Below are 26,135 nucleotides of genomic sequence, written 5' to 3' on the forward strand. Positions count from 1 at the left end.
ACAGTTTACAATTTCAGATAATGTAGAATATCTATTACTGACAAGAAACTATGTTGAAATTTCCAACCAAAACAGACAAAAAAGGTAAATTAAAGAATTCTAAGATTTATACTTCAAACTAGTTTGCCTGCCTGTTAAAACACAAACAATAATTTAAAGATCTCACTGCATTACATGTTGGTATCCTTCATTGCTCTTTCATCCATGAAATTAAACCATTGTACAGACTTAAATTGCACAATTTAGCTTAGAATAAGCCTTTTTAAAAAAAAAATAAGCATGAAATACCACGTGGAGATGGAAACCTCTGAATGACTAATCACTATCCTTTCTTGTGGATTATTTCATAGCTAATGAATGAAGTTTAATTCATTAGTAAATTTACCCATTTGAAAACAAAATCAATCTCAAATCTTCTGTCTCTGACAATGAATGACTTAAATTTATCTCTGATTTTATAGACAGACATCTTCTTCCTCTTCTCTGTCCAATTTAAGGCAGCCCATTTTTTTCCCCACTGCTCCAGGCTGTTTTCATAACTGAATCGCTTTTTACATGGACCAGTCATTAGCCTGATGTGCCAGTCTGCTTCCCTAAGACATGGATATTATGTTTGATAACAACACAGTGTTCAGAGATCTACTATCTCCTGACTCAGAGGCAGCAGTGTTTTCAATGTTGCCAGGTGCATTCCTATAGGCATATCAGCTAATACAAAATAAGTAAACTGAAAACCATCAAGCAGGCTGTTTCAGTTACAATAATTGCACTCAGCTTAAAAATCAAAGAACACTCTTCTCTCGATTATATTTATCCCATAGATGAAGCCACTGTGGGCGCATTAATTAACCAGGGGATAAACATAATGAAGAACTTGTTACCTGAAAGGTTAGGCTTGGGTTATATGAAGCTTTGCTGAACATCTGAATACAGCATAATAAAATGTTTAGGAGTTCAGCCTCATGGAGTAATTTGTATCTTAAATTTCCCTCCCAACAAAATCAATGGCTGCTGCAAAGAGTACAGCAATACTTTGTACCTGCATTTAGAAAATGAAAATACACATATATTTGAAGAATTAATTATTCTGTTTGATTTCTGTTGTTATGTTAGATAATACTAAGAATCTACAATAATCTAAGCACTACCATACCACTTTATTTCTTTTACTAATAAATGAAAGTTGCTATGCTGGGCAAAAGTACAGGTATTTACCTAAAAAGTGGAAATAGAATGTTGAAATACACAATACTTGTAAAAGTACAAAAAATAAGAAAAATAATTGAACAAAGACACAGTGAGCGAGGAAAATAAACTTATTTGGTATGTTCTGGATTAGTGGTGCTGGAAGAGCACAGCAGTTCTGGCAGCATCCAAGGAGCTTCGAAATCGACGTTTTGGGCAAAAGCCCTTCATCAGGAATAAAGGCAGTGAGCCTGAAGCGTGGAGAGATAAGCTCGAGGAGGGTGGGGGTGGGGAGAGAGTAGCATAGAGTACAATGGGTGAGTGGGGGAGGGGATGAAGGTGATAGGTCAGGGAGGAGAGGGTGGAGTGGATAGGTGGAAAAGAAGATAGGCAGGTAGGACAAGTCCGGACAAGTCATGGGGACAGTGTTGAGCTGGAAGTTTAGAACTAGGATGAAGTGGGGGAAGGGGAAATGAGGAAACTGTTGAAGTCCACATTGATGCCCTGGGGTTGAAGTGTTCCGAGGTGGAAGATGAGGTGTTCTTCCTCCAGGCGTCTGGTGGTGAGGGAACGGCGGTGAAGGAGGCCCAGGACCTCCATGTCCTCGGCAGAGTGGGAGGGGGCGTTGAAATGTTGGGCCACGGGGCGGTGTGGTTGATTGGTGCGGATGTCCTGGAGATGTTCCCTAAAGCGCTCTGTCCTTGTTACGGTTGGAGGGGTGGGGTCTGAGGGCGGAGGTGCAGGATGTGGACGAGATGCGTTGGAGGGCATCTTTAACCACGTGGGAAGAGAAATTGCGGTCTCTAAAGGAGGAGGCCATGTGGTGTGTTCTGTGGTGAAACTGGTCCTCCTGGGAGCAGATCCAGTGAAGGAATTGGGAATACGGTGGCACTTTCCCCTGCCACCGCAGGAACTGTAAAACCTGCGCCAACCCCTCCTCCCTCACCTCTATCCAAGGCCCTAAAGGAGCCTTCCACATCCATCAGTTTCACCTGCACATCCACTAATATCATTTATTGTATCTGTTGCTCCCAATGCAGTCTCCTCTACATTGGGGAAACTGGGCGCCTCCTAGCAGAGCGCTTAAGGGAACATCTCCGGGACACCCGAACCAATCAATCACACCACCCCGTGGCCCAACATTTCAACGCCCCCTCCCACTCTGCCGAGGACATGGAGGTCCTGGGCCTCCTTCACCGCCGCTCCCTCACCACCAGACGCCTGGAGGAAAAACACCTCAACTTCCGCCTCGGAACACTTCAACCCCAGGGCATCAATGTGGACTTCAGCAGTTTCCTCATTTCCCCTTCCCCCACCTCACCCTAGTTCTAAACTTCCAGCTCAGCAATGTCCCCATGACTTGTCTGGACTTGTCCTACCTGCCTATCTTCTTTTCCACCTATCCACTCCACCCTCTCCTCCCTGACCTATCACCTTCATCCCCTCCCCCACTCACCCATTGTACTCTATGCTACTTTCTCCCCACCCCGACCCTCCTCTAGCTTATCTCTCCATGCTTCAGGCTCACTGCCTTTATTCCTGATGAAGGGCTTTTGCCCAAAACGTCGATTTCGAAGCTCCTTGGATGCTGCCAGAACTGCTGTGCTCTTCCAGCACCACTAATCCAGAATCTGGTTTCCAGCATCTGCAGTCATTGTTTTTACCTTGTTTGGTATGTTGTCATAAACAGGTTGAATTTTGCTTCTTCTGACTGTTTTTCTGAGATCTGATTTGATGAACATGTCTATGTTGTGTTTGGCTCACGTGACGTCCCTTGTCAGGGCAGTGTCCTGTATCAATCTGAATGCATGATGTGGAGATGTTGCTGCTGCAATGGAGTGGAAAGAAATCAGTAATCACACGACAAAGGTTACAGTCCAATAGGTTTAGTTGAAATCACATGTTTTTGGAGTGCTGCTCCTTAATCAGGTGAAGTCCTATTCACCTGAAGGAGCAGCTTCCAAAAGTTTATGATTTCAAATAAATCTGTTGGACTATAACCTGGTGTCGCGTGACTTCTGATTTAATCAGAATGTGACATAGTATCCTATATATCCATATCATCTGTAATTTTCAGTTCAGGATTTCTAAGTGCTGGTAGCATGTATTATCCTAAATGTACAGCTCATTTATTTCATGTCATCCGAAGCCAAACCTCACCATTCATGGCAAATATTCCATCAGCTTCCTGTTATGGGACTGAACTCATTAACTTATTAACCCTTTTTGGAACATTACATTACAAATTCCTATTCTGCTTCCAATGCATAGTCCTTTATTTTGCAGGTAATCACGCTTATAATGGAAAGGTTTTGATGTTTTGTTTTAATCAGTAGTTGTCTAACTGTTGTTTATTTTACTTTCCAAACATTGAAATGTATTAAATATAGAGGAAAATACATATTAAAACAAGATGAGAATAAAAGTAAAACAGTGTCATTAATGACACTGGCTTTGATACACTAAAGCCAGACACTAACTGAAATTTAGGAGCAGTAACAGTTAAGAATTGGTTTCTATCAAGAACATCAATATCTGTTGCACATTTATTCTGTTCCAGTAATGACAGTGCACACAGGACATTAGGGACTGTACATTTGGCAGCATTTTTATATATATTAATTCAAATTTCACTAAAGCTATCCCAGTCTGTTACTTAGAAGAAGCATATAGACTTTTTATCTGTAAGTCATTTCTTTTGATTAAAATAGCTGGGTACAAAATTAAATAAATGTATCCCTATCCTCCATTACCTAAAGTATAGGCATGAGAAAACAAGGTGTTATATAATGCTTGTACAAGATTTAAGAATACAACAGGAAATCTCAAAACTTTTAATATGAAACACATTCTAGTAGTTATTATTACCTTCACTGAATGGAATCTAGCACTGGATCATCAAATCCCCAGAGGGCATTCTAAAAATGAATGACAAATCTTGTTCACCATTATCATCACTTTTTTTTAGAAAGTGTGTCAAAAGGACTTTTCTAGACCAATCTTTAGTTTACCAATTTTTAAAATCAAGTTGAAGTACAGTTTAAGAATATACGAATCAGGAACAGGAACAGGCCATTCAGCCCCTTCAGCCAGCTCCACCATTCAACAGCATTATGGCTGATCTGACTGTAATGTCATATCCACAATCACGCCAACCCCTGATTACTTTCAACCCTATGCTTGACAAGAGTCCATCTACCATTGGCTTAAAATTATTCAAGAACACTGCTTCCACCATCTTTTCAGGAATAAAATTCCAAAGACTCATGACATGCAGAGAAAAAAAATCAAATTGCTGATTCCTGAATTGAAGTACGGTGATCCCTAATTCTAGATACTCCCATAAGAGGCTTTGCCTGTCAAAGGGCAGAGTTCGGAAAGCTTGAGATTTTGAATAAACCTTTTTGACTATAACCTGGTGTCATGTGACTTTGACCTATAAAAGGAAATGTTCTCTCAATATCTACCCTATCAAGACCCCGCAGAATATTTTATATCAATCAGGTTGTCCCTTACTCTTCTAAACTCAACTGAATACAAGTGTACCCTGCCCACCCTTTCCTCGTAAGGCAACCTATCCATTCCTGGTATTACTCTCGTAAACTGCTTCCTCTCACAATTAAAGGTGATCATTACAGTGCATAGTATTCCACATGTGGTCTCACCAGTGTCCTGTATAACTTAACTATAGCCTTTATACTTCTGTATTCAGCTCTTCTCATATTGTATCAGGTTCCTTAATTATTTGCTGCAACTATGTACTAACATTTTGCAATTTGTACAGCAGGACATCCAGATGCATCTGCATTTCACAGCTCTGCAGTTTTATGCCATTTAAATAATACGGTTCTTTTTTATTCTATCTGCCACAATTAACTATTTCACACTTCCTATTGCACATCATTGTCCATTCACTTAACCTATCAATATCTTTTTGTAATCGGTTTATGTCCTCATCATAATTTACTTCCATGCCTATCTTTGTGTCATCAGCATATTTGGCAACCATACTTCCTTTCCCTTTAACTAAGACACTGATATAAATTGTAAACAGTTTAAACAGAGTAGTATACCCTATCCCTAGGGTATACTACTCATTCCATCTTGTCAATCTGATAAAGACCCATTTACACCTACTCTCAGTTTTCTGTTAGCCAGCCAATCTTCTACCAATTTTACCCCATACAGCATGAATTTTTACTTCTGTAATAAAGTGGTGTGACATCGTATCACGACTTCGAGAAATCTTAGTACATTACATACATTGCATCATGCTTTACTACTTCAAAGAACTCCATCAAACTGGTCTAATGTGATTTCTCAATCACAAAACCATGTTGACTCTGCCTGATTACTTTGCACTTATCCAAGTGACATGCAACAACTTCTTCTTTAATGATGATAGCTCAACATCCATAATAAGAAAAATGTTTGAAGTTTAGTGGCTTGCAGTTCTGTGTCCTGTTTTCTATCTCCCTCTCTTTTTGAATAAAGGAATTATATTCATTATCAGCTTGCAGGCTGAACAATTTAATCAGTACCTGGTGATTGCAATTTTCCTAAGATGCCCATTCCCTTCAATTCCTTGATATGATTTCTATATTAAGGACAGATGCAAAATATGTGCTCAAAGTATCTGCCATTTCCTTATTTTCCATCATTAATTCTCCACTTCAACAATTCTGTAGAACCAATGCTTGCTTTGTTAACTCTTTCTTCTTTAAACATTTTTAGAAGCTCTTACAATCTGTTTTCATATTTCTGGATAGCTGAGTCTCATACTCTAATCTTACCCTATTTATTAACATTTTTATCATTCTTTGCTTTAAATATTCATAAGCACCAATAACCATCTTGTGTCAATAGTCATTTCTCATGAGCATACCGACAGTTCACTTTCTTTTTAACTAGTGGAGAACTCTACTGTTGAGCCCATCCTACCTTCTAATGTCCTCTTCCTGAAAAGTATCACTGGATAGCAATGAGCAGCACAAACGAGACTGTTGTCCAGCACTCTCCCTCCCTCCACATTTCCTAACCTAGTCATTTACACCAGTAGTGGATTACTACTGATTTGAAGAAAGCCATTAATGTTTGAATAGAACTGGAACAAAGACAAAATGATGAGAATATTGTATAAAAGGTTAAAATTGAAAAAGCAAAAATAAAGAGATAACTGATTAATGAAAGCATGTGGAATTCCCCTTTATTCTAGAGACTGTCTGTTCTGAAATAAAAGGATTAAAATTCAAACAAATTTACAATAAGGTAATATCAAAATGCATTTAATTGAAATCTTTTGCACTTTTTAAAAGACCGAATATATAATTGCTTGGAGGTCTCGTGACAAGGAAACAGTATTGGTATTCATTTCTGAATAGCTGTGAATACACTACACTAACACAATAAAGTCCAGTATACAGGATAAAGAAATCGCTTGAGGTCTATTTCATTACAAAGAGCAGCAGGGGGGCCAAAGCACGAGAAACAAATACTTCAGATGGTTCGGAAACAGACTAGTGGGGCCCAGGCACACAGACATAAGGACCACAGTTCTTTCTATGGCACTCCACATCAATTATTGGCTTTGTCACTGAAGCCTTATCACAAATGCCCCACAGGAAAGATCGACAACTAAAGGCAAGAATACTGATACATGTGACCCTCTGAACTACAGTGACATTTACACACTCAACAACTCAGATTGCAAGAATGCTTAGTTACTCACAATTTAATTTAAACATAAAGTAATGTTTAAAACTACTTATCTTTCTCAATCTATTTAAGTAATATAGTCCTTTTTAGTAATTTTGTGCTAATATTCACCTCTGAGAAACTTCCAAAAAATGTTTTTTGATGTTAATTTGTTTTGAATAACTGGAAAACAATTTAGAATAATTATTTCAGCTTACTTCCTCAAAATTTATATTCATCATTTTTGATGGAAATGTTCTGCACCACTTATACCTTTTTCTAATCACATCTCTTTTGTCTGTTCATTTTTGTTAGGTTTCTCACATGCTGTACTCCATTAACTCTCCAAGCAGGCAGGACAATAAAGCTGATAAAGTTTACCCTTAAATGGTGCCATTTTATATAACAGAATGATAGAATCAAACATTGCAGAAGAGGACCTTCAGTCCTTTGAACGTCTACCAACTAATCTACTCTAAATCTAACCAGTCCCATTTTCCAGCACTTGGCCCACAGCTTTGAACGTTATGACACTTCTAGTGCTCATCCAAGTATTTTTCAGGAGTGAAGTTTCCTGCCACAACCATCCTCATAGACATGGTATTCCATCATACTATGGGTAAAATGAAGTTACCTCAAAACACCTTTAAACCTCCTGCTTTTCACCTTACAATTATGCCCGTTGTTATTGACTCCAACTCAGAGGAACAGCTACTTTCTGTACATCCTGTCTAGGTATGCCCCTCATAATCTTAAATAACTTAATTAGGCCCCTTCTCAACCTTCGCTGCTATGAAGAAAACAGCCTGAGCTTATCCAGCCTTTCTTCATAGCTAAAATGTTTCATCCAGGCAAGATCCTGGTAAATCCCCTCTGTACCCCTCCACTGAAATCACATTCTTCTGATAGCGTGGTCAGGACCAAAACTATACACTGTACTCTAGCTGGACCATTTATCAGAAATCATAATTCAACTTGGCAATTAGATCTATACTTTCCCACCATTTATATTTGGTTTGCTCTTTCTTTATGACATAGTAGAGATTAACAATTTAATTGCAAATATTAAGGTTATTCAAATTACCTCTTAGCCAGGACTGTGGATATAGAAATCAGTTTAGAAAGTACGGTTTTCAAAACTATCTTATCTTTGCTTAACACTTTTCAAACAACTTTCCTTTCATTCTATTTTAAACTAAGAAAATTGCACAAATTTATACTATATTGCCAATAGTATGTCTGATTTTAATTCATTAATGAGTTAAACAGATTCTTGGACATAAATGAAAATCTACTTAACAGTATAATCTATTCAGTACTTTTCTAAACAGCAAAGAATATAAGCAATAAAAGACATTGGGGAGTTTACTGAGCTTGCAATTGTTCTAAAATAAGGTGAAAACTTGCACTAAAGTACATGCTACATAGAAGTCTTGGAGTTTATTAATTTTGCTAGATTATTTCATAATATCTGCTTTTGAAAGTATGTGAAGAAACAAGAACCAGAATAAAGAAAACAAGAGGGTAGACACAGAGAACAAATTAAACATACCAAATTTCTTAAATACTAAGGATATTGTCAATGTTTCAGTATGGTGTGAGGAAGAATTGTGAACTGACAATGCTCCCATTATAAATCAACTGTTCCATTTCAAAGATTAATTGGCATAATCAAAATCCAGATTATGAATGATATGCTTGTTAAAATATAGTTCAGTGTATTTACGCAGAAGGCAACTGTACCTTTGACAGAATATACATTGTGTGCATTACAGGGGTAATGGTAAAACATTATTTGAGCACATACAAAGCAGTACAGCAGTTTTCTGTAATTTTATTTGTGCTGCTCAAAAGTAATCATTTTATGCACAAAAACTTATTGTATTTGTTTTATCTACTGCCCTTTCTGAATCTAGAATCTGTGTTTTACTGCTGTGTTGTTAAATTAAAAAAAAAGTGTATCCTTGGGCTAAAAGACTTATTGGCACCCAGAAGTCTGAAGAGTGGAGTTGGAGACTGTGGCTTTTTTCAAGGGCACTTTATCATTGCCTACATTCTCAGAGGAATCGCTGAATGAATAGAGCAGGATCAGAGAAACTGCTACTCCACGCCCATTCCTTTCCACTCTCCTTGGCAAAGCACACAGTTCACTAATTTTAGCTGCACCAGATCCTATTTTTAGGATACTACCGGTTATGAGGCATTTCTTAGCAAAAGAATAAAAATACAAAAGGGGGAGAACTCCCATTCTCATAATTTAAAACAAGCCTACGATCTGTTAACTCCAGGCACTTCATCTGCTTCCAATCTTAGAAAAATAAAGACTATTCAGAGTTCAGAGATTTAAAAATAAACTTGCCCTCTGGCAGGTTGGCCAAAAATACTGAAAACGACAAGCTTGTACTGTGTGAAATAGCAACTAGAAAACAAAGAACTGACTCTACTTGGGAAACGCAGCAAACTCGAAGATGCAAGATATAATTATAAGTTGTTTAAAATATTCTTGCATGCTTGATTTCTGATGTAGGAAGATTTTTTTTTCTCACTGGAGGTTTCAATTCTCTTAAATCTTCATGTATTGTACATTTGAAAGAAACGTAGTGCCCAATTATTTTAACATAAATGTTGAAAGTATCTGATAGCCATTTTTGATTCAATGCAGTAGTAAATTTGAACGGTAAAGGTTGATTGTATGATGTTTTTTATTTTAACTCTAGCTGAGGAAAAACTAAACTCAAGATGAGCACTTACTCCAAAACAAAATATCTCCTAAATCTCTTAGTGTAATAGCCAAGAAATATGTAATACTAATGACTGAAGATAAACCTCCTTAGTCACACAAAAGCTGATTCAATGCATAATCCTGTTTAATTCATTTCCACTCAAATTGTAGAAAAGAACATCATCTTTGAACATGATGAATATGTTGCATCCAGAAGTGTCTACATCAGTAAAACGTTAACACTTAACCTCTCCTAACCAAAACTAAGCAATTAGTTATGATCTGAAGGGTAGCATATATTGTAGACATTGTGGAATTTATGAAATTGTATTGATTTTCAAGAAGAAATTACACAAAAATAATGATGAATTAACATCTAAATTGATTATTTTACTCTTAACAAACGGCAATTGGTTGCTGTGCACTAGATGGCTCCAGTACACTTTATAAAGACATCGAACAGCGTATTGATGCTGTTCAAAAGGCTCAATTTTTTAATTATGCAAGTCTGTTTTTAAACCTTTACAAATCCATCCCCCTTGTCTTCTATTACAAATAACGTAGCTCCTTTTCCTATATACACACATCGCATAACTTGAGCTGAACAATTGATATAATTCTGCTTTTTTTTTACAGTCTCTTTACCAATTCTTAGTGCCATACTAATATATATAGATAGATCGATAGATATTCCTACATATATATAGATATCATTTTAAAACTACAAAGAGAAATTTGTTCAGGCTACTGTGTCTATGTTATTGCCAAATTATGAAATAGAGCTGTGAATGATCTCTCTGCCCTTTTCCCGAATAGTTTTAAATGCTTTCCTTTTAAATATTTATCCTTAGAAATAATCTTGTCATCTCTGTTTCAAAGAACATACAATGAAACATTCCATGTCCTAGTGACCTTGGAACAAATTACAGAATCATAGAAATTTCAGCACCTGAAGGAGGCCAATTGATTCATTATACAGTGCTATTGTGAGCTCCACACTGGAGCTTTTCAGTAAAATTTAAATTCTCAGCTTTGCTATCATACCCTTGGATGTTTTTCCCCTAGATATCCATACCATTTAACGAACATGCTGTGATTGAATGGTGCAACATCATTTGTTATAATATATAAAATGATCTAACAAATCTTTGCATTAAAAGATTTCCTTCAATATCCTCTTCCAATGCATTCAGTACTAGTATATCATAGTGTATATTTAATGGCTGCTAAATCACTTGTGGTTTTAATAATTTTCATTAATATGTTCAAAGTCTCTTAACACTTTCATGACATCTTCCTTAACTGACTTTGTTTTCGTAGATACAGTTGCACGTCTCTGATGTGTGTATTCTCTTAGCTCTGGTATCATTCGAATCATTCTACTTAGTGCAATGTTTTGCTTCAATAGTTACTTTAGAATTGATTACTTGAAATTCTCTACGATAGTGTTGTTCAGATTCATGATTACCTTTTAATGTGCGTTTTCAACATATGTAACCCCACTTGCCATTTTTATGGTTAAGAATATTGAGAATTGGAGTTTTTATCATGTCTATTATTCCTACAGTACCTTATAGGCTCATAAAAAGTGACTTAAGAATTCAATAGTCCCAACTTTTGGTTGATTGCTTACATTCATTTTGCACACTTTCTAACTGTCTGACAGTACATGCACTACAGTCAACAATCTTATTTACTGTATAGCTGTCTTAATCTTCCAATAGTTCCAAAAATAAATGAAAAATTCCAGTGTCAAAATAGTCACAACAGGTCTTTCAGATTATTTTGATTTTTGAAAGACAATGACTTAAATTCAAACACTTTAGAACTGTGTATTTTTAATAAACAAAGCTGAAAGTCACTGGGGAAAAAAAGTTTAGAGCTCTAACAGGCATTAACAGGCTACCCCAGTAGCAAGCCATTAGCATTTTGACCTTTACAAATAATTAACAGAGATTTCTTTAATCTCATTCAGAAGTTCTTACCAGGTGACTGAGTTGGACCACGATATAAGGCAAACCACTGGGCTGCTAGCTTTGACTGGTATTATACAGGCTGAGAATCAGGATGATGGGATTGTTGGTTTTCTCTCAGTTCTAAACACTATTCATTGGCATATCATGTATGAGCAACCCGTATTTTCTGTAACACAATCAATCTTCAAGTACTTAAAAGAAAATCATTCTCATGTTCACAGAAAGTTAAGCTGTGGTCTTCTCCATATAGAAACTTATTTTCAGGATTATCATTTACTGTGTACATTTCCTGTTATAAAATGACTTTACTGATCATCTTCAATTCCTGGTTTTCAGGGGTATGAATAAAACTAAACATGCAGTTTAATACTATATACAGTGCAATGTTCCAGCACTAAGTAGCATCCCCCACCCACTTATGCTTTGAGAAAAGATTATGTTCTTCATAAATGGTGGTTTTTACATTTAGTCATAAATAACATTAAGTACTGTACATTCTGATCTTAAATAACAGCCTAAACCAACAACCATAAACAGGAGCTTCATTGATATCAGTACCTTTGTTTTGTAATCAGGAGACACATGCGAGTAATGCCATTCTGAACAATATTCAAAGGTTCTCAAGAGCAAGCATTTATGAATGCAATTATACATGAAAATCAGGGAATTGCAAGTGCATCATTTCAGATGATGCTAAAAGGCAAAATCAAACAGTTATGATCGACTACCATTAGAGTATCTTGTTGCCCTTACTGTAAGTCGCAGATTAGTTTAAAGTTTGTACATGATACACATTACTACATTTATTCATAAGTATAAGGATTAGCTTAAGCTTTAATATGAATTTTAAATGGCTATGTTTCCAGATGGATTAATAGATAATAATTTCTATCTCTTATACTATAAAATTGGAGCAGTTGTCCTGCTAATCTGTCAGAACTGACATTCTGACTACAAGCAGAGTAAGTGTGTAGTTCCATCCATTCACATGAAGTCTGTGAATTTCAGGTCTATTGACTTGTCTGATCATTTATTTCACTAACTAAAAGTTACTCAGGATACTATTTTAAAAGCTCAATCTTACATGTTAATCACATATTAATTGAAGTTTGAAATAAATATTTTAATCACATAGTACTGCAGTAAGGTCAGTTGGGAATCAATCAGTCTTATTGCTTGCATATAAGTGTCCATGACACTTGTTCATTTGTGGGTCTATATCTATGTGTAGGTAGAAGAGGGGAGGAGCAAGGTGAGTGGTCAACACACTGATTGATTTTTTTGCTCTATGCATGTGATGCTAACCTGTGTAATTGTGCTCAGTATCATACAATGTTACGCACTGCTGAATCCTGACTGCAAGTTTAATTTAAATACATAAATGGCAAGAATATCAATGTTTTACATAGCAAGACTTACTTATCACTGTTCATTCACTGATGTGATTTTTAACTACAAGATGATGTGGTTTTGATTCCTTGCAGTAATTTTGCAAATCGTTTTAAGTAGCTTGTTGTATGAGATATTGTCGACATTCTGATTCTGTTAATGCAATCAACGTTTTTTAGTTTACATGACCATGATGATTCTAATTTATTATTAGAATAGTTAGACAGTCTGTCGCTTTGCTGTTATTTTAACAAAATTACTGCTCTCCCTATTTGGAATTTTGTAAAGAATCAAGAGAAAAGGGAGTGGTGGAATGGCTCCAATGGTTATGCAATTTAAGAATGTCCTTGATATCTTCAACAAATAATCATCTAACAGTAAAGTTTTAAAGGCTGACAATAAAGTAGGAGACATAGCACATATTTAGAACAAACTCTAACTAAATTAACTTTAAGAAGGTAATATTTTATTGTAAATACTACTATATTACTATCTATGCATGAGCAACTCGATACTGAGAAAACCAAAGTCATCATCTCCAGGCCCCAGTAATAACCACATTTTCTTGTCATTAATTCAACTCCCTTACACTCATTCTTAACCTAATTATTTGCAACTTAATCTTAATGCTTGACATTAAGGTATCAGATTCCCAATATTCTGTCACAAAGGCAATTTAGTTCTACTGTTGCACCATGCCTGCCTGTTTCACCCCTACCTCAACACCAGCAACACTGAAACCCTTAATACTTTCACCACCTCCAACCCAATTCTAATGTTCTTCCTGCTGGTCTTCAATATACTGTTCTCTGATAATAACATGTCCAAAACTTTGCTATATACATGCTATCCCACATTAAACTCTGCTTTTTACATATACCTAAATTCTATACCAGCCCCTCTATGTATCAAATATATATTCTTGCCCAATTAATCTTTTTACATAATTCTCCAAGAATCCCATTTTATAAACCATGATCCTATGATCATTACCTGTCACATTATGTTTTCCTGAAAACGTTCAATCCTTGACATTGGCTTTTGTCACCTTGACTTGGTAGGAAAGCCTTCAGCGAACAAGATCTAGAATTCCCTTTCTAACCTCTTCAGTCTCTTCAAACATTTTTCTCTTTAACAAAATTTGGCTAGCTTCCTGTCCCTTTGTGAATGTTCTTTAGGTGTATTTTTGAAGTTCCTTGAGAACTATTTTATTATTAATATCAGAGAAAGTGAACTCACCTCTAAGTTAGAAGGACATGGGTTTAAGACCCACCCCTAGGATTTCAGACATCATCTAAATTGACACTTCAGCACAGAGATGAGGGAATGCTGCATTAGTAAAAGGTGCCATCGTTCAAATGAGATGCACAGTCAAGGCTATGTCTGTACCTGGATGCACATGGAAATTCTCTTCCTACTATTTTCAAAAAGATCAAGTATTTTCCTGACATCCATGCCAACATTTATCCCTCAAACAATAACTAGAACAGTTCTGATAATTCTATTCTTCCTTGTTATTTGAGGTAATTTGCTGTACACTTTAGCTGCTCTCTGACAATATTGTTTTTTAAATATTTAGTCACCTGTCAAGTACCAAGTAATGTTCTAAGTTTATGAGAAAAGGCAAAAATGTGAATTTCACTCATTTCTACTCAAATTAATGCAATTGTTTTAATTTAAGTACTCTGGAAAGCTGCATCATCTAAATGTTACATTTCTAAACTTCATGTGGGAATTGGTACGAAGTGGCATTTTTGTGACTGTAAGGTTCCCCAGAGTACAAACTTTTTCAATCTGTCTAAACATGCCTGAGAAGCTTCCATGGGGCTATGCACCATTGTAGCCACACCACTAATTATCAAGCAAAGACATGCTAATTACACAGAGCATCAGCTAGTGTAAAGACCCGCTTTCAACACCCACACAACTGCAGAGCTATTTCCTCCAGGCATGAAACTATGCTGTCTTTGGCTGTGAACCTGAAGAAGCCTGTTTTATAAGAAAACTGCACTCAAATCAGTTAAAGAATAAAGATCTATTTCTTATAGTTTAAAAAAAGAAAACTTCATAAACAGCATCACTCTATTAATGCAGCAGTGAATTGAATTTTGTTGTTAATTACTGAAACTTCTTTTATTACTTTTAGCAAACAGTCTGTTCAGCTGTATCTGTATCTGGCAGCATCCAAAGAGCAGCGAAATCGACGTTTCGGGCAAAAGCCCTTCTTTTGCCCGAAACGTCGATTGCGCTGCTCTTTGGATGCTGCCTGAACTGCTGTGCTCTTCCAGCACCACTAATCCAGAATCTGTTTTCCAGCATCTGCAGTCATTGTTTTTACCTTGCTCAGCTGTATCTACTAGCAATCCTAATATTATTGTATAGATGAAAATAAGTAAAATGAAGCAAACAAAGCCTGGAACATGAAACTAAGAACTGAAACTTATGGCATTTTGTTGCCAGGCAATCAATATCTGAATGTGGAAGGAAGTTCTGGTTGAATAGTTCCGGATGAAATTGATATAATCCAAAAGGCTAACCAATCTTTCTCCTTCAGATACTGTTTCATATTTTATGCTTTTTCTGTTCTCACAAAGAGAATGTGATATTTATTATATCATTTTAGAAAACTATGTTCAAAAGAATTCAAATAAAGCATGATAGCCATAGTCTTCTCTAAGTGATGAACCTTATGATGAGGTATTAAATAGGAAAAGCATCGCAATCTTCTCTACAGCCTGAATTACTTTGACATGAAGCAAAATTATGTCTTGTTGCTTTCAGGAGCTCCCAAGTGCATAAGCAGAGTTCAAAAATACTGAAAAAAATAATGCTGGAATTTATATAGGGGTATATTTTACCTTCCATTCTTAGTAGAGCAACAAAGCAGTTTCCATTTTGCTGTGACACTAAAGATGGTGTATAAAAGAGATCAATGCAGAATCAATTTAGTCTGTATATCCCAAAAATTGAACTCTCATATTAACTGGTAACCTTAGAATTGAAATGGATCTCTCAATTGTCAATGAGGTTTTTGTTGGTTCATGTCCTAATGAGTAGACTTGAGTAAGGCTGGTAAAGGATATATCTTAATAATGCTACAAATTTTAGTCCGCCTTGTAAATAATATTAACATCATTTGCTTGTCTCTGAGTGAATTAAACTGTTTTGTTTAACGTGTGATAATATGATTATGTAGCACACAAATGAAACCCATCAAACTTAGATCAGATTTTAGAGGCAGTGATATGAGTTGGTGCCCCAAATTCAAAAATAACATGGGGGCAATTAATTATGAGTTTAATGTGTGACTGGACCATATATGATAAATTTGCAAATCTGAACACGTTGCTTCCATACCAATGTTTGCTATTGAACGATTTTTGAATTACTTTGAATCAACTTCATACTTAACAGTTCTATCCACAGATCTGATTCCTTCGTCAACTTTAGAAAGTCTTTTGCTACATTTTGTCACTTAAGATTTTTAATTCAACTGATTAAGAAATATCTCAGGATGAATCCTACCTCAACAATATCTGAATTTGTTCGACTCTCATGCGGTTCATTGTACTCTGTGTATTTCAACAATACTTTGTCCATATCGGTGCTGGCATACTGGAACAGTTTATTAGTGCTGTTGAAGATGATCAGAGCAATCTCACAGTCGCACAGTACACTTAGCTCATAAGCCTTCTTCATTAACCCAAACTTCCTCTTGGTAAATGTCACCTGCAGAAGACATAAAAAGCAGATGAAGTCTGAGAACATACATGTTCAAAGTTATCATAATTATAGGTTCTCAAACCACTATATATACTTAACTAGGCAATTCCAGAAAGCTGGCACTATTATGTACTAGTTAAATACATCCTAGAAAAAGCTAGTTCATTGTTGAACAATGATTGAAAATCATATACAACAGCTGGGATGCTGAATGTTGTTTCTGCATATCCTTATACATTTACACTCAGATCTATTACAGACAATATTCTTGAACCATAGGCCTAATTTTCTTTTAATCAGGATATTATTTTTCCTTACAGTTGACTGAGCAATAATCTATTTAGGCATGAACTTAGAATTAACTGGATGCTAAAATAGCCCTCAAATCTCCAAAATAGCTTTTGCATCTTGTGCGTATACTAGACAAACAAACCAGAATCTGATTTGGTAAGGACATCAGCCAGTCACAGTGCAGGTCAAATTAGATCATGATGACAAACAGCATGTAATGAGCACTGTCACTTTGGAGCTCAACACTTGGAGCCAAAGAATAGTGTCAGCATGGAAGGAGCCCACTCTCAACCTATTGTACTCATGCCGACTCTCCAAAGAACAAAACAACCAGCTCCATATCCCAGCTTTTCCTATTAGCCATGAATTTTCTTTTCTATTCAGATAAATGTCTAGTTCTCTTTAGAAAGCCACAACTGAATTCATATGTATTCTAGATCATTACCACTTGATGCATTTTTTTTTCCATGTGTTGCCATTTCATTTTTTTGCTGATCGTTTTAAAGTGTTGTCTCTCATTCTCAATCCCTCCACCAATAATGATTGGTTCTCCCCATCTAATCTGTCATGACCACCTCTCATGATTTTGAATGCCTGTTAAATCCTTTCTCCAAGAAGAGCAACTCCAGCTTCTATCAGTGGTAGATGGAATTCAATTTGGATAAATGTGAGGTGGTGCGCTTGAACAGGACAAAGAAGGCAATAGAATACGTGATGAACTGCAGGACCCTGTGAATCACCAAGGATCAGAGGAACCTTGGTCTGCATGTACACCAATCTGTATCAGGACAGGTGGTTAAGAAGGCAAATGGTATACTTGTTTTTATTAACCAGGGCATTGAGTTTAACAGCAGGGAGGTTACATTAGAACTGTAAAAATGTTGATTAGGCCACAGCTAGAGTATTGTGTGTAGTTCTGGAATCCATTTTATAGGAAGGATGCCATAACACTGGTGTGGATGCACAGGAGGTTAACCAGGATGTTGCCTGGGCTAGAGAATTTGAGTTATAAAGAGAGAACGGATAGACCAGAGGCAAGAGGCAAAAACTCTCGTAACAATAAGAAGTATTTAGATCTGCACTTGTGAAGTCAGTGAATTCACAACTATTGGCCAATTGCTAGGAAATGGGAATAGAATAGTTTGATGATCATTTTTGACTGACATAGGCATGATGGGCTGAAGGGCCTTTTTCTGTGTTGTAGCTCTCCAAGTCTCTAATGAGCTGGTAATGGGTCTATCCACTGGTTGACAGTGTGCATCAACCCTCTCACAGTTATTTAGTCACCACACTGCATTCCCAACCCAACACAACAAATTTTAACATCATTCCATCATTTATCCAGTTGGGGTTGGGCCCACTGGAAGCAGTAGCACAACTGGTACAGCAAAAGGGTAGATTGCTAGTGGAGCATGGAACAGCTCCAGGGAGGTGTCTTGAGGTAGTACATCAATTTGGGCACAGGCTGCCCAAGGGAAGAGAATCAAATAAGATTGCAGTCATACTTGCCAGAGTTTCCTGGCAGGTTGCTCACATAATGGCACACTCACTTACCACTAGTTGAATACTAAAGGGAGTGACAGGATGCCTTCAAGTGATGACTTCTCAATTGACTTCCAGGTAAAAAGGTTATTTTTTGAAGGGAGTCATGAAGGCAAGTTCCCACCATATCTGTTTTGGAAGCTATTCAATTTAGGCCTCATTGAATGAGACAGTACACAATATTTAATGAATTTAATCCAATTAACTTGGCTTTGTTAACTTAAAAGTGCATACTTTGTAAACAGGTGACTTCTAGGACAATATAAATTAACTTCAAAGAATATCTGGAAATTTCTGCCTGCAGTATAGATTGTATTCGTGATCATTTATTCTTAACAAAAGTAATTGACTATCATCCAGCGTATATGATTCAGTAACTTGAAAAATAGTGATAAAAAATTAATCTTCAGGAAATAAAACAGATCTTTGGAAAAGTAACCAGTGGATTTTACTGTTTACATTGTAAATAATGTGACAGGGAAGGGAAATAAAAAAGGAAAAGCAATTAACTAAACTTTCATGAATCTGGATATTATTTTAATTTTCCTGTGCTTTTTTGAAAGGTTATCAAAAGTTACATGCACATGATGTAGAAGCACAATCCTTTGCACTACTTGAATCAATAAATGTTATAGCTACTACAGACTGTAAACACTTTTTTCAAAAATGATCAATCATTAAAGAACCTTTGAATTACAAGTGTTTACACATTCTCATTTGACTAAATCTATTCTTTGTCAGAAAAAAATGATTAAAATAAAAAGATGAACGCATCAGAATTCTAAAGTTGATATTCCTGTAATGTTACAACTCAGCAGAAAACAACTTGCTTACATTTGTAAACCTCCAATTAATTGACAGAAATTAACTTAAGCCTGTTCTGTTTTCTGTTACTTGCACTTTCCTTCGAATAGGAGTTAGCTAATCAGCAGAACAAGCTATCAAACCACTCTTTAATTAGGTGCACAATGACATTAAGTGACGGATAGATGGATACAACATGGTATGCCGATGATGACTGTCTATGCATTTGAGCCATATGGTGCTATAATGAGTTTCAGCAGTTAAGATATATTTCCCGGATCAAAAAGTCTTCTTATTGTAATGTAGTAAATAATAAATAAATAAATAAATAACTTAGTCTAAAATATCATAATTATTAATAATTTTGTGGACTACTTTTCAACAAGGAAGGAGGAGTAATTACTGGACTGAACCAATTTTAATTACTCAACGCAGTTTCCATTATTGTCTCTGATAGTAAGGTAAAGAAAAAAAAAGCAAGGAATGAGAAATGGCTTATCAAGTTAATACATAGATAACTCATTGGGAAGGCTTCAATCCATCCATTTTATCTCCTGAGACAAAATGTCTTTTTGAATTTTCATGAGTTATTTTAGTGGTAAAAATGACATATCAATTTTTGACTTTCTGGAAGTTTCACCTAATTAGGATGGAAGACTCACCTTCTGATTATTCAGCTTGGAAATAAAGCCAAACATGTGAATAAACCAAGGAACTGGATTACAGGCAACTGCTTTTGAGCAGAGACAGGGAAAAAGAATAATGAATTTGTCAAAGCAGATTTGAAAGTTTTGTTTCCTCTCCCCTACCTTTTGCTCAGCCTCTTTAAAGACACGGCCCAAAGAAAAGTACATTGGAGAAACATCGATTCATTGAGAACTTCAATATATCTGCAAATTTCACTCCAGTGTAGGATACAAGTCATTTATTAAACAACCATGGTCCTAGGTTAAGGCCAGAAGTCTCAGGGACTTTAAGTGTTTTAAACTGCACAGTCTTGATCTTTTTTAAGAATAGACATTCTCCTCTTTTTTAAACTTTATATCTGTGCTTGTTTGTCTATTTGATGTTATGTTTTATTATTTTTCTTGATGTTGGTAAGTAATAAAATTCCTTTTTCTATTACTCAAGAAAACCCCTCTAGGATGGTCCTTCTTGGAATCAGACCGTAACAGAGAATAATGCAAACTTGAAGTACTGATTTTGATTCACAGACTGACTTGCAATTCTTTCCACAACTGGGACTGCTCGGATCTAACCTCCTTCCTTGCAAACTGCAATACCACTTCCAAACTTCATTTAAGTTTTAAAATCCTTAAATGTGTTGTTGTTTTCCAAACCCACGCACCCCTTTCCTAGAATTCTGGGTTTCAACTCCTTCATTCAGATTTCTGCCACAGTACCAAAATGGCTATCACCAAGTCATAACTGACATCCCATGTGATTATACTATAGGCTAACTCACCTTTCTCAAACTCTCTGATTTTGACAAAATTTTACACAACCTTCCTCCAATGCCTCTCCTCATCATCCTGCTGAGTGTGGATGAACTCACCTGCATCAATTTTTAGCCTTTTGATCATTATTGAGAATGACTTCAACAGATTCTCTCCCCATTCCAACATCATTATTTCTGCTATTCTAAAGAATTTCTCTTTATCCACTACCATAACCCATTATCATTTACACACATTCTTCTTCCATTATTCAAAAACAATCACAGTTTCAAACGTGTACTGATGACAGCCAGCTCTGCTTCATCAGCACCTTTCCCAAATCCCTATCATCATTAAATTGTCAAAATTTCTGTCCAAAATATAGAAAGTTGTGCTTCTGTGAAGGGCTTTGTGATGTTTATTTCATTAAAAACATGATACAAGTTGTTGTTGCTGCAAACTACCAGATATAGTTTTTATTCTGAACCATACCTTAGCTCTGTGTTCATCTTAACTTTGTAAACAGCAAAAGTTTGTTATATAGAGAAAATCTATTCACGCAACTTCAGTTTATCACAAGGACCATTACTAACTCTGAACTATTTCTTTTGTTGAATGGTTCTAAGATCTACTAATTCTATACTGAAATGTGCTATTCATCAGTGAGGACTAGATTAGATCTTGGGTTTTGCGATTTTTACAAAAAAACGTTGAATAGCTCTACATATACTAACCAAGCTCATCACTGCATTGGGATCCTGGTGGATTGCTGGCAGAACACTAAGTTCCATCCTCTGGCATAAGCTGCCACAGGTATTCTTAGAACAACTTGCCATTCACAAGATAGCCATCAATAGAGCAGCAACCTTGGACACCCGTGCCATATTTAAAAGACCACTGCGCAACTGTATGAGCACCAGAAATGGTCTTGCTCGGTCAAGGATGGAACCTGAACATGTATCTGACAAAGGCAAGACGGTGCTGCAATTCTCAGACAGGATCTATTTAAGGTTCTACTTAGAGTCATACTTGAGAAAATGATGAAAAAAAAAAGGGGCATCATGGAGGACACACTGTCCATGCTGTGTAATCACTCCCTCAAAACACTTCAGAAGTTTACCAAATTACGAGAGGCATGCTTAGAATAGATAGAGTCTTTCTCCAGGATAGAAGTGTCAATTACTAGGGGGATATAGGTTTAAGGTAAAAGGGGACTGAGTTTGAAGGAGATGTTGTCAGTCTTTTTTCACACAGATGGTGGTCAGTGCCTGGAATGTGCAGGCAGATATACTAGCAATGTTTAATAGGCATCTTGACAGACATAGGAATAGGCAGGAAATAGGGGAGACAGACCACGAAGAAGCAACAAGTTTTTAGTTTAGAAAGGCATTATATGTTGATGTAGTTGTGGTGGGCTAATCGGCCTGTCTTGTACTGTTTTTTGTTCTAACCATCCATCCTTCTTTATGAGGAGTCAGGGTAATGTCACAAGACACCCAGCTTGAGAAGGAACCACACAGAGGCCTCTCAGAATACTCTATCTCCTCTAACTCTTGAAAATTCAAGCTGAGGAGGGAACACTTGCCTTCCAAGCTGACCCTCAGAATGATTCTGGATTAGTGGTGCTGGAAGAGCACAGCAGTTCAGGCAGCATCTGAGGAGCAGTAAAATCGATGTTTCGGGCAAAAGCTCTTAGCCCTCAGAATGATTGGGCCATCCAGAATCCCCACACCCAGGTTTGTCTCATTAAACCTCTGGCCTCCAGTGCCAAAAAGAGTCCCTCCATCCTAACTGTAGAACCAGAGACTGCACTAAGATTTCATGAGAAAGAGAGAAAGTAAACAACCAACTGAGTGCACTTTGATGCACTATACATGAATTGTCACATTTGACTATATTTCATTGTTTTGTCTCTACATCTGTTTGTTAAGAGTCTGTGAAGCCCTGAATTAAAATGTGCCAGTATGACGCCAATCTTCACATGTAGACAGGATGGACTGTGGATTGATGTGTATTGAGAGGTTGCTGCAGTACTTGAAAGTGAAATGAACTAATGCACAGATAGGGCATTCCTGCTGACTCCATTGTCACACATCTTATAACATTCCTATTCCTTCCCTGCCTTGTGTGCAAAAGTGCAAGTGTGAACGATATTTTCAATGATGTCTGGAAATGAAGGTTTCCAGCAAACAAGGAGCCAATGCATTAGGACATTCAAGGATTAGGAACTTTGCTGGATTGCATCCTGTTCTCACATACATGTGTAATCTTGATTTCCTTTAAAGGGCCTCACATCAGTGGTTCCTGCAGACCCCTCCCTCACAGATTAAATCACTTACCCTGCTCACTTTGGGTGTGGGTGCAGCCATTATCTTTTCCTGTTGCATACTTTGGATTTCCAGGGCAATGAAGCATGACGCGAGTGCTCTTCGGCAAGTGGCTTCCAGCACCTGTCTCTACACATTGCTGAGGCCCCAAACATCCAGACCCCTTTCCGGTATTCCTGCCTGTAAACTCCATGGATTAAACACTTTCCTGCAGCCCAACCCAACCTGTCGACACAAGCCTACACCTGCTATATGTCGCATCAGCCCATGGTAAATGAGGTGACCATGCTGCGTATGAATACACTAACCATCTTGCAGCCAGGGTACTCCTTAAATGGCCGAACCTTCTTTTGCATAAGCCACTGCCAATCAATGCTCTATTGTCTTCACCCTGACCCACACAGCTTCCATCACCCAATCCCAAAGAATAGGTTCCTGAATCGCCTTCTCTGGAGTCCGCCCCCACCTCGCCATGCCTTATTCCGAGCCTTCAATCAAACTTTGTTTCTGTGGATGGAGTAAATGGATTGATAGCGGTCCACCCTTGAGTGGCCAGACCTCTGACCACATGGACCCTTCCCCCTGGACTGATTGCTATGGAGCCGTAGGACTGACTGTGACCTACTCCGTGATCTCAGAGGACTCCCAAACAAGAACATGGGAAGACGTGAACATGCAGGTTGCAATCCCTCACTTACAGGCTGAGCAGCCCAGAAATGTTCCCTGATTCAATCTGACAGCCTGGCACCTATCCCTGTACAAAAACGTATTCTTGCAGCAGTCTCTCAATGCTATTCGCTGCTGCGCCCTGCAATGCAACTCTGAGCATTGTGAATGGTCTGCAGACTCCTTACAGTAATTTATTTAGAGTCATAGGCATGTACAGCACCAAAACAGACCCTTCACTCCCTGCCAACCAGATATCCTAATCTAATCTAATCCCATTTGCCAGTACTTGGCCCATATCCATCTAAACTTTTCCTATTCATATACCCATCCAGATGCCTTTTAAATGCTATAATTGTACCAACCTCCACCATTTCCTCTGACAAGTCATTCCAAATACGTAGCACCCTCTGCGTGAAGCAGTTGCCCCTTCGGTCTCTTTTATATCTTTCCCCTCTCACCCTGAACCTATGCCCTCTAGTTCTAGACTCCCTCACCCCAGGCAAAATACCTTGTCTAATTATCCTATTCATGCCCCTCATGATTTTACAAATCCCTAGAAGGTCATCCCTCAGTCTCCAAAGCTCCAGGGAAAACAACCCCAGCCTATTCAGCCTCTCTCTGTATGCTCAAACTGTGGAAATATCCTTGCAAATCTTTTCTGAACCCTTTCAAGTTTCACAACATCCAATATGAAGGACACCAGAATTGCATGCAATATTCGAAAGTGACCTAACAAATGTTCTGTACAGGTGCTACATAACCTCCCAACTTCTATATTCAATACTCGGACCAATACCAGACGCCTTCTTCACTATCCTATTTACTTGTGACTCTACTTTTAAAGAAATATGAACCTGCACTCCAAGGTCTCTTTGTTCAGCAACACTCCTCAGGGCATTAAGTGCATAAGTGCTACTCTGATTTGCTTTTCCAAAATATAGCACCTCGCATTTATCTAAATTAAACTCCATCTGCCATTCCTCACCCCACTTCTGGGGAGAGCTTTGTTGGAGTTAGGGTGGTAAAAAAAAAATACACAGAACAAGCAATGCCTTAGTGCAGAATGGTTTGCTGTTTATAATTACAACAGTATTACTGGTATCTCCAGAATGTTTTGTCCCTAGACTGAGAAAGCAAGACTGAGTGAAATGAGCTTCTTTAGGGGAAAGCATAACCAGAAATTTTTAAAATTACATTATCGAGAAGAGGTATGCTTAAATTTTTATTCAAGGAAGCAATAAATTAGGTTGCTTATTATAATAAATGAACAGTTTCGCTCAAATTTCATTATTTGACTTGCAATCTATTTTCAGTTCACACTTTTGCTTAGACTACATTATTCTGCACTAAATTAGCAACCAAAACCAAATAAAATAAAATATTGCTGCCTACTGTACAGAACCCTTTGTTACTGTATTAAAAAAAACAGTTGTGACTGAGCAGTTGTAGGTTTTTTAAACCGCAAACCAGTGCTAAATCAAATATGCTGTGTGTCTAACAACCCATAAATACTGAAATAGCACTACCCTGATGAATTATTGCACCTTAAACATTTTAATAATACATAAATAAATAATCCATTCAAGTTGCATTTGAAGAAAGAAGCTATACATTTCTGCAAAAAACACCTTTTCAGACAAAAATGAAATATATGATGAAAATTCTTATCCTAAGTTCGTATTTTACAATGAACCAAAAAAAGGTCTTTAAGCTTCAGCAAATTTTTAAATTGATCACATTGAAGTCTTTATTTTAACTATGGATTTGGGAGAGAATCACTGAATGGAAGAGAATCACAGCCACAGTAACAAAAAAAAAATCAGACTAGCCAAAGTAGAATACTGTACTCGTACACACCTCCCTCTAACCAATTCCAGACTGGCAGTGTCGGCAGCCTGAAAGCAGGCTCCCTGTGTATTCTTTTAGTGCAGGAACACTATGTCATGTGGAAGATAGGGCTGAGCAGAAAACAATAAAATATAAAGGCAACATTTCTGAATTGGGAACTCACAAATGGATAGAAATATATTCCTATCAGCTCTAATAATTCATTTCCTTTACATAGACCCTGGAAACTGAGCACATCCCAGGAGAATCATTTATTCGTTCCACCTCCTTGTAAATCCACCAAAAAGCAATTGCTATTCTATTCTGTGATAATACTTAACAATCTACCCAGTTAATGAAAGTACAGCAACAATTTGTAATCAACTGGATGTTTTAACAGAGTAAAATGTTACAATACCCTTCAATGGAAGATAAGGAGGGATGGACAGTGAATCAAAAAAGATTATAAGGGGTGATCAAAACTTGGTGGAAGAAGAGTAAGTTAGTTCCAAAAGGTGGAGCAAGGGAGGTCAAGATGCAATAATATTTA

General features: G+C 37.1%; 1 protein-coding gene across 13 annotated transcripts in view; it reads right to left on the reverse strand.

The window, feature by feature from the left end:
• Positions 1-26,135, reverse strand: part of mef2cb (myocyte enhancer factor 2cb) — a 239,365-nt gene that overhangs the window by 75,203 nt on the left and 138,027 nt on the right. For all 13 annotated transcript variants that reach the window (XM_072582845.1, XM_072582856.1, XM_072582844.1 and 10 more), the window contains exon 4: positions 16,492-16,695. In XM_072582845.1, coding sequence (XP_072438946.1) covers positions 16,492-16,695 — 204 coding nt within the window. The remainder of the gene's footprint in view (positions 1-16,491; positions 16,696-26,135) is intronic.

This window comes from Chiloscyllium punctatum, chromosome 2 (assembly GCF_047496795.1).
Source record: "Chiloscyllium punctatum isolate Juve2018m chromosome 2, sChiPun1.3, whole genome shotgun sequence".
NCBI classification, from domain to species: Eukaryota; Metazoa; Chordata; class Chondrichthyes; order Orectolobiformes; family Hemiscylliidae; genus Chiloscyllium; species Chiloscyllium punctatum.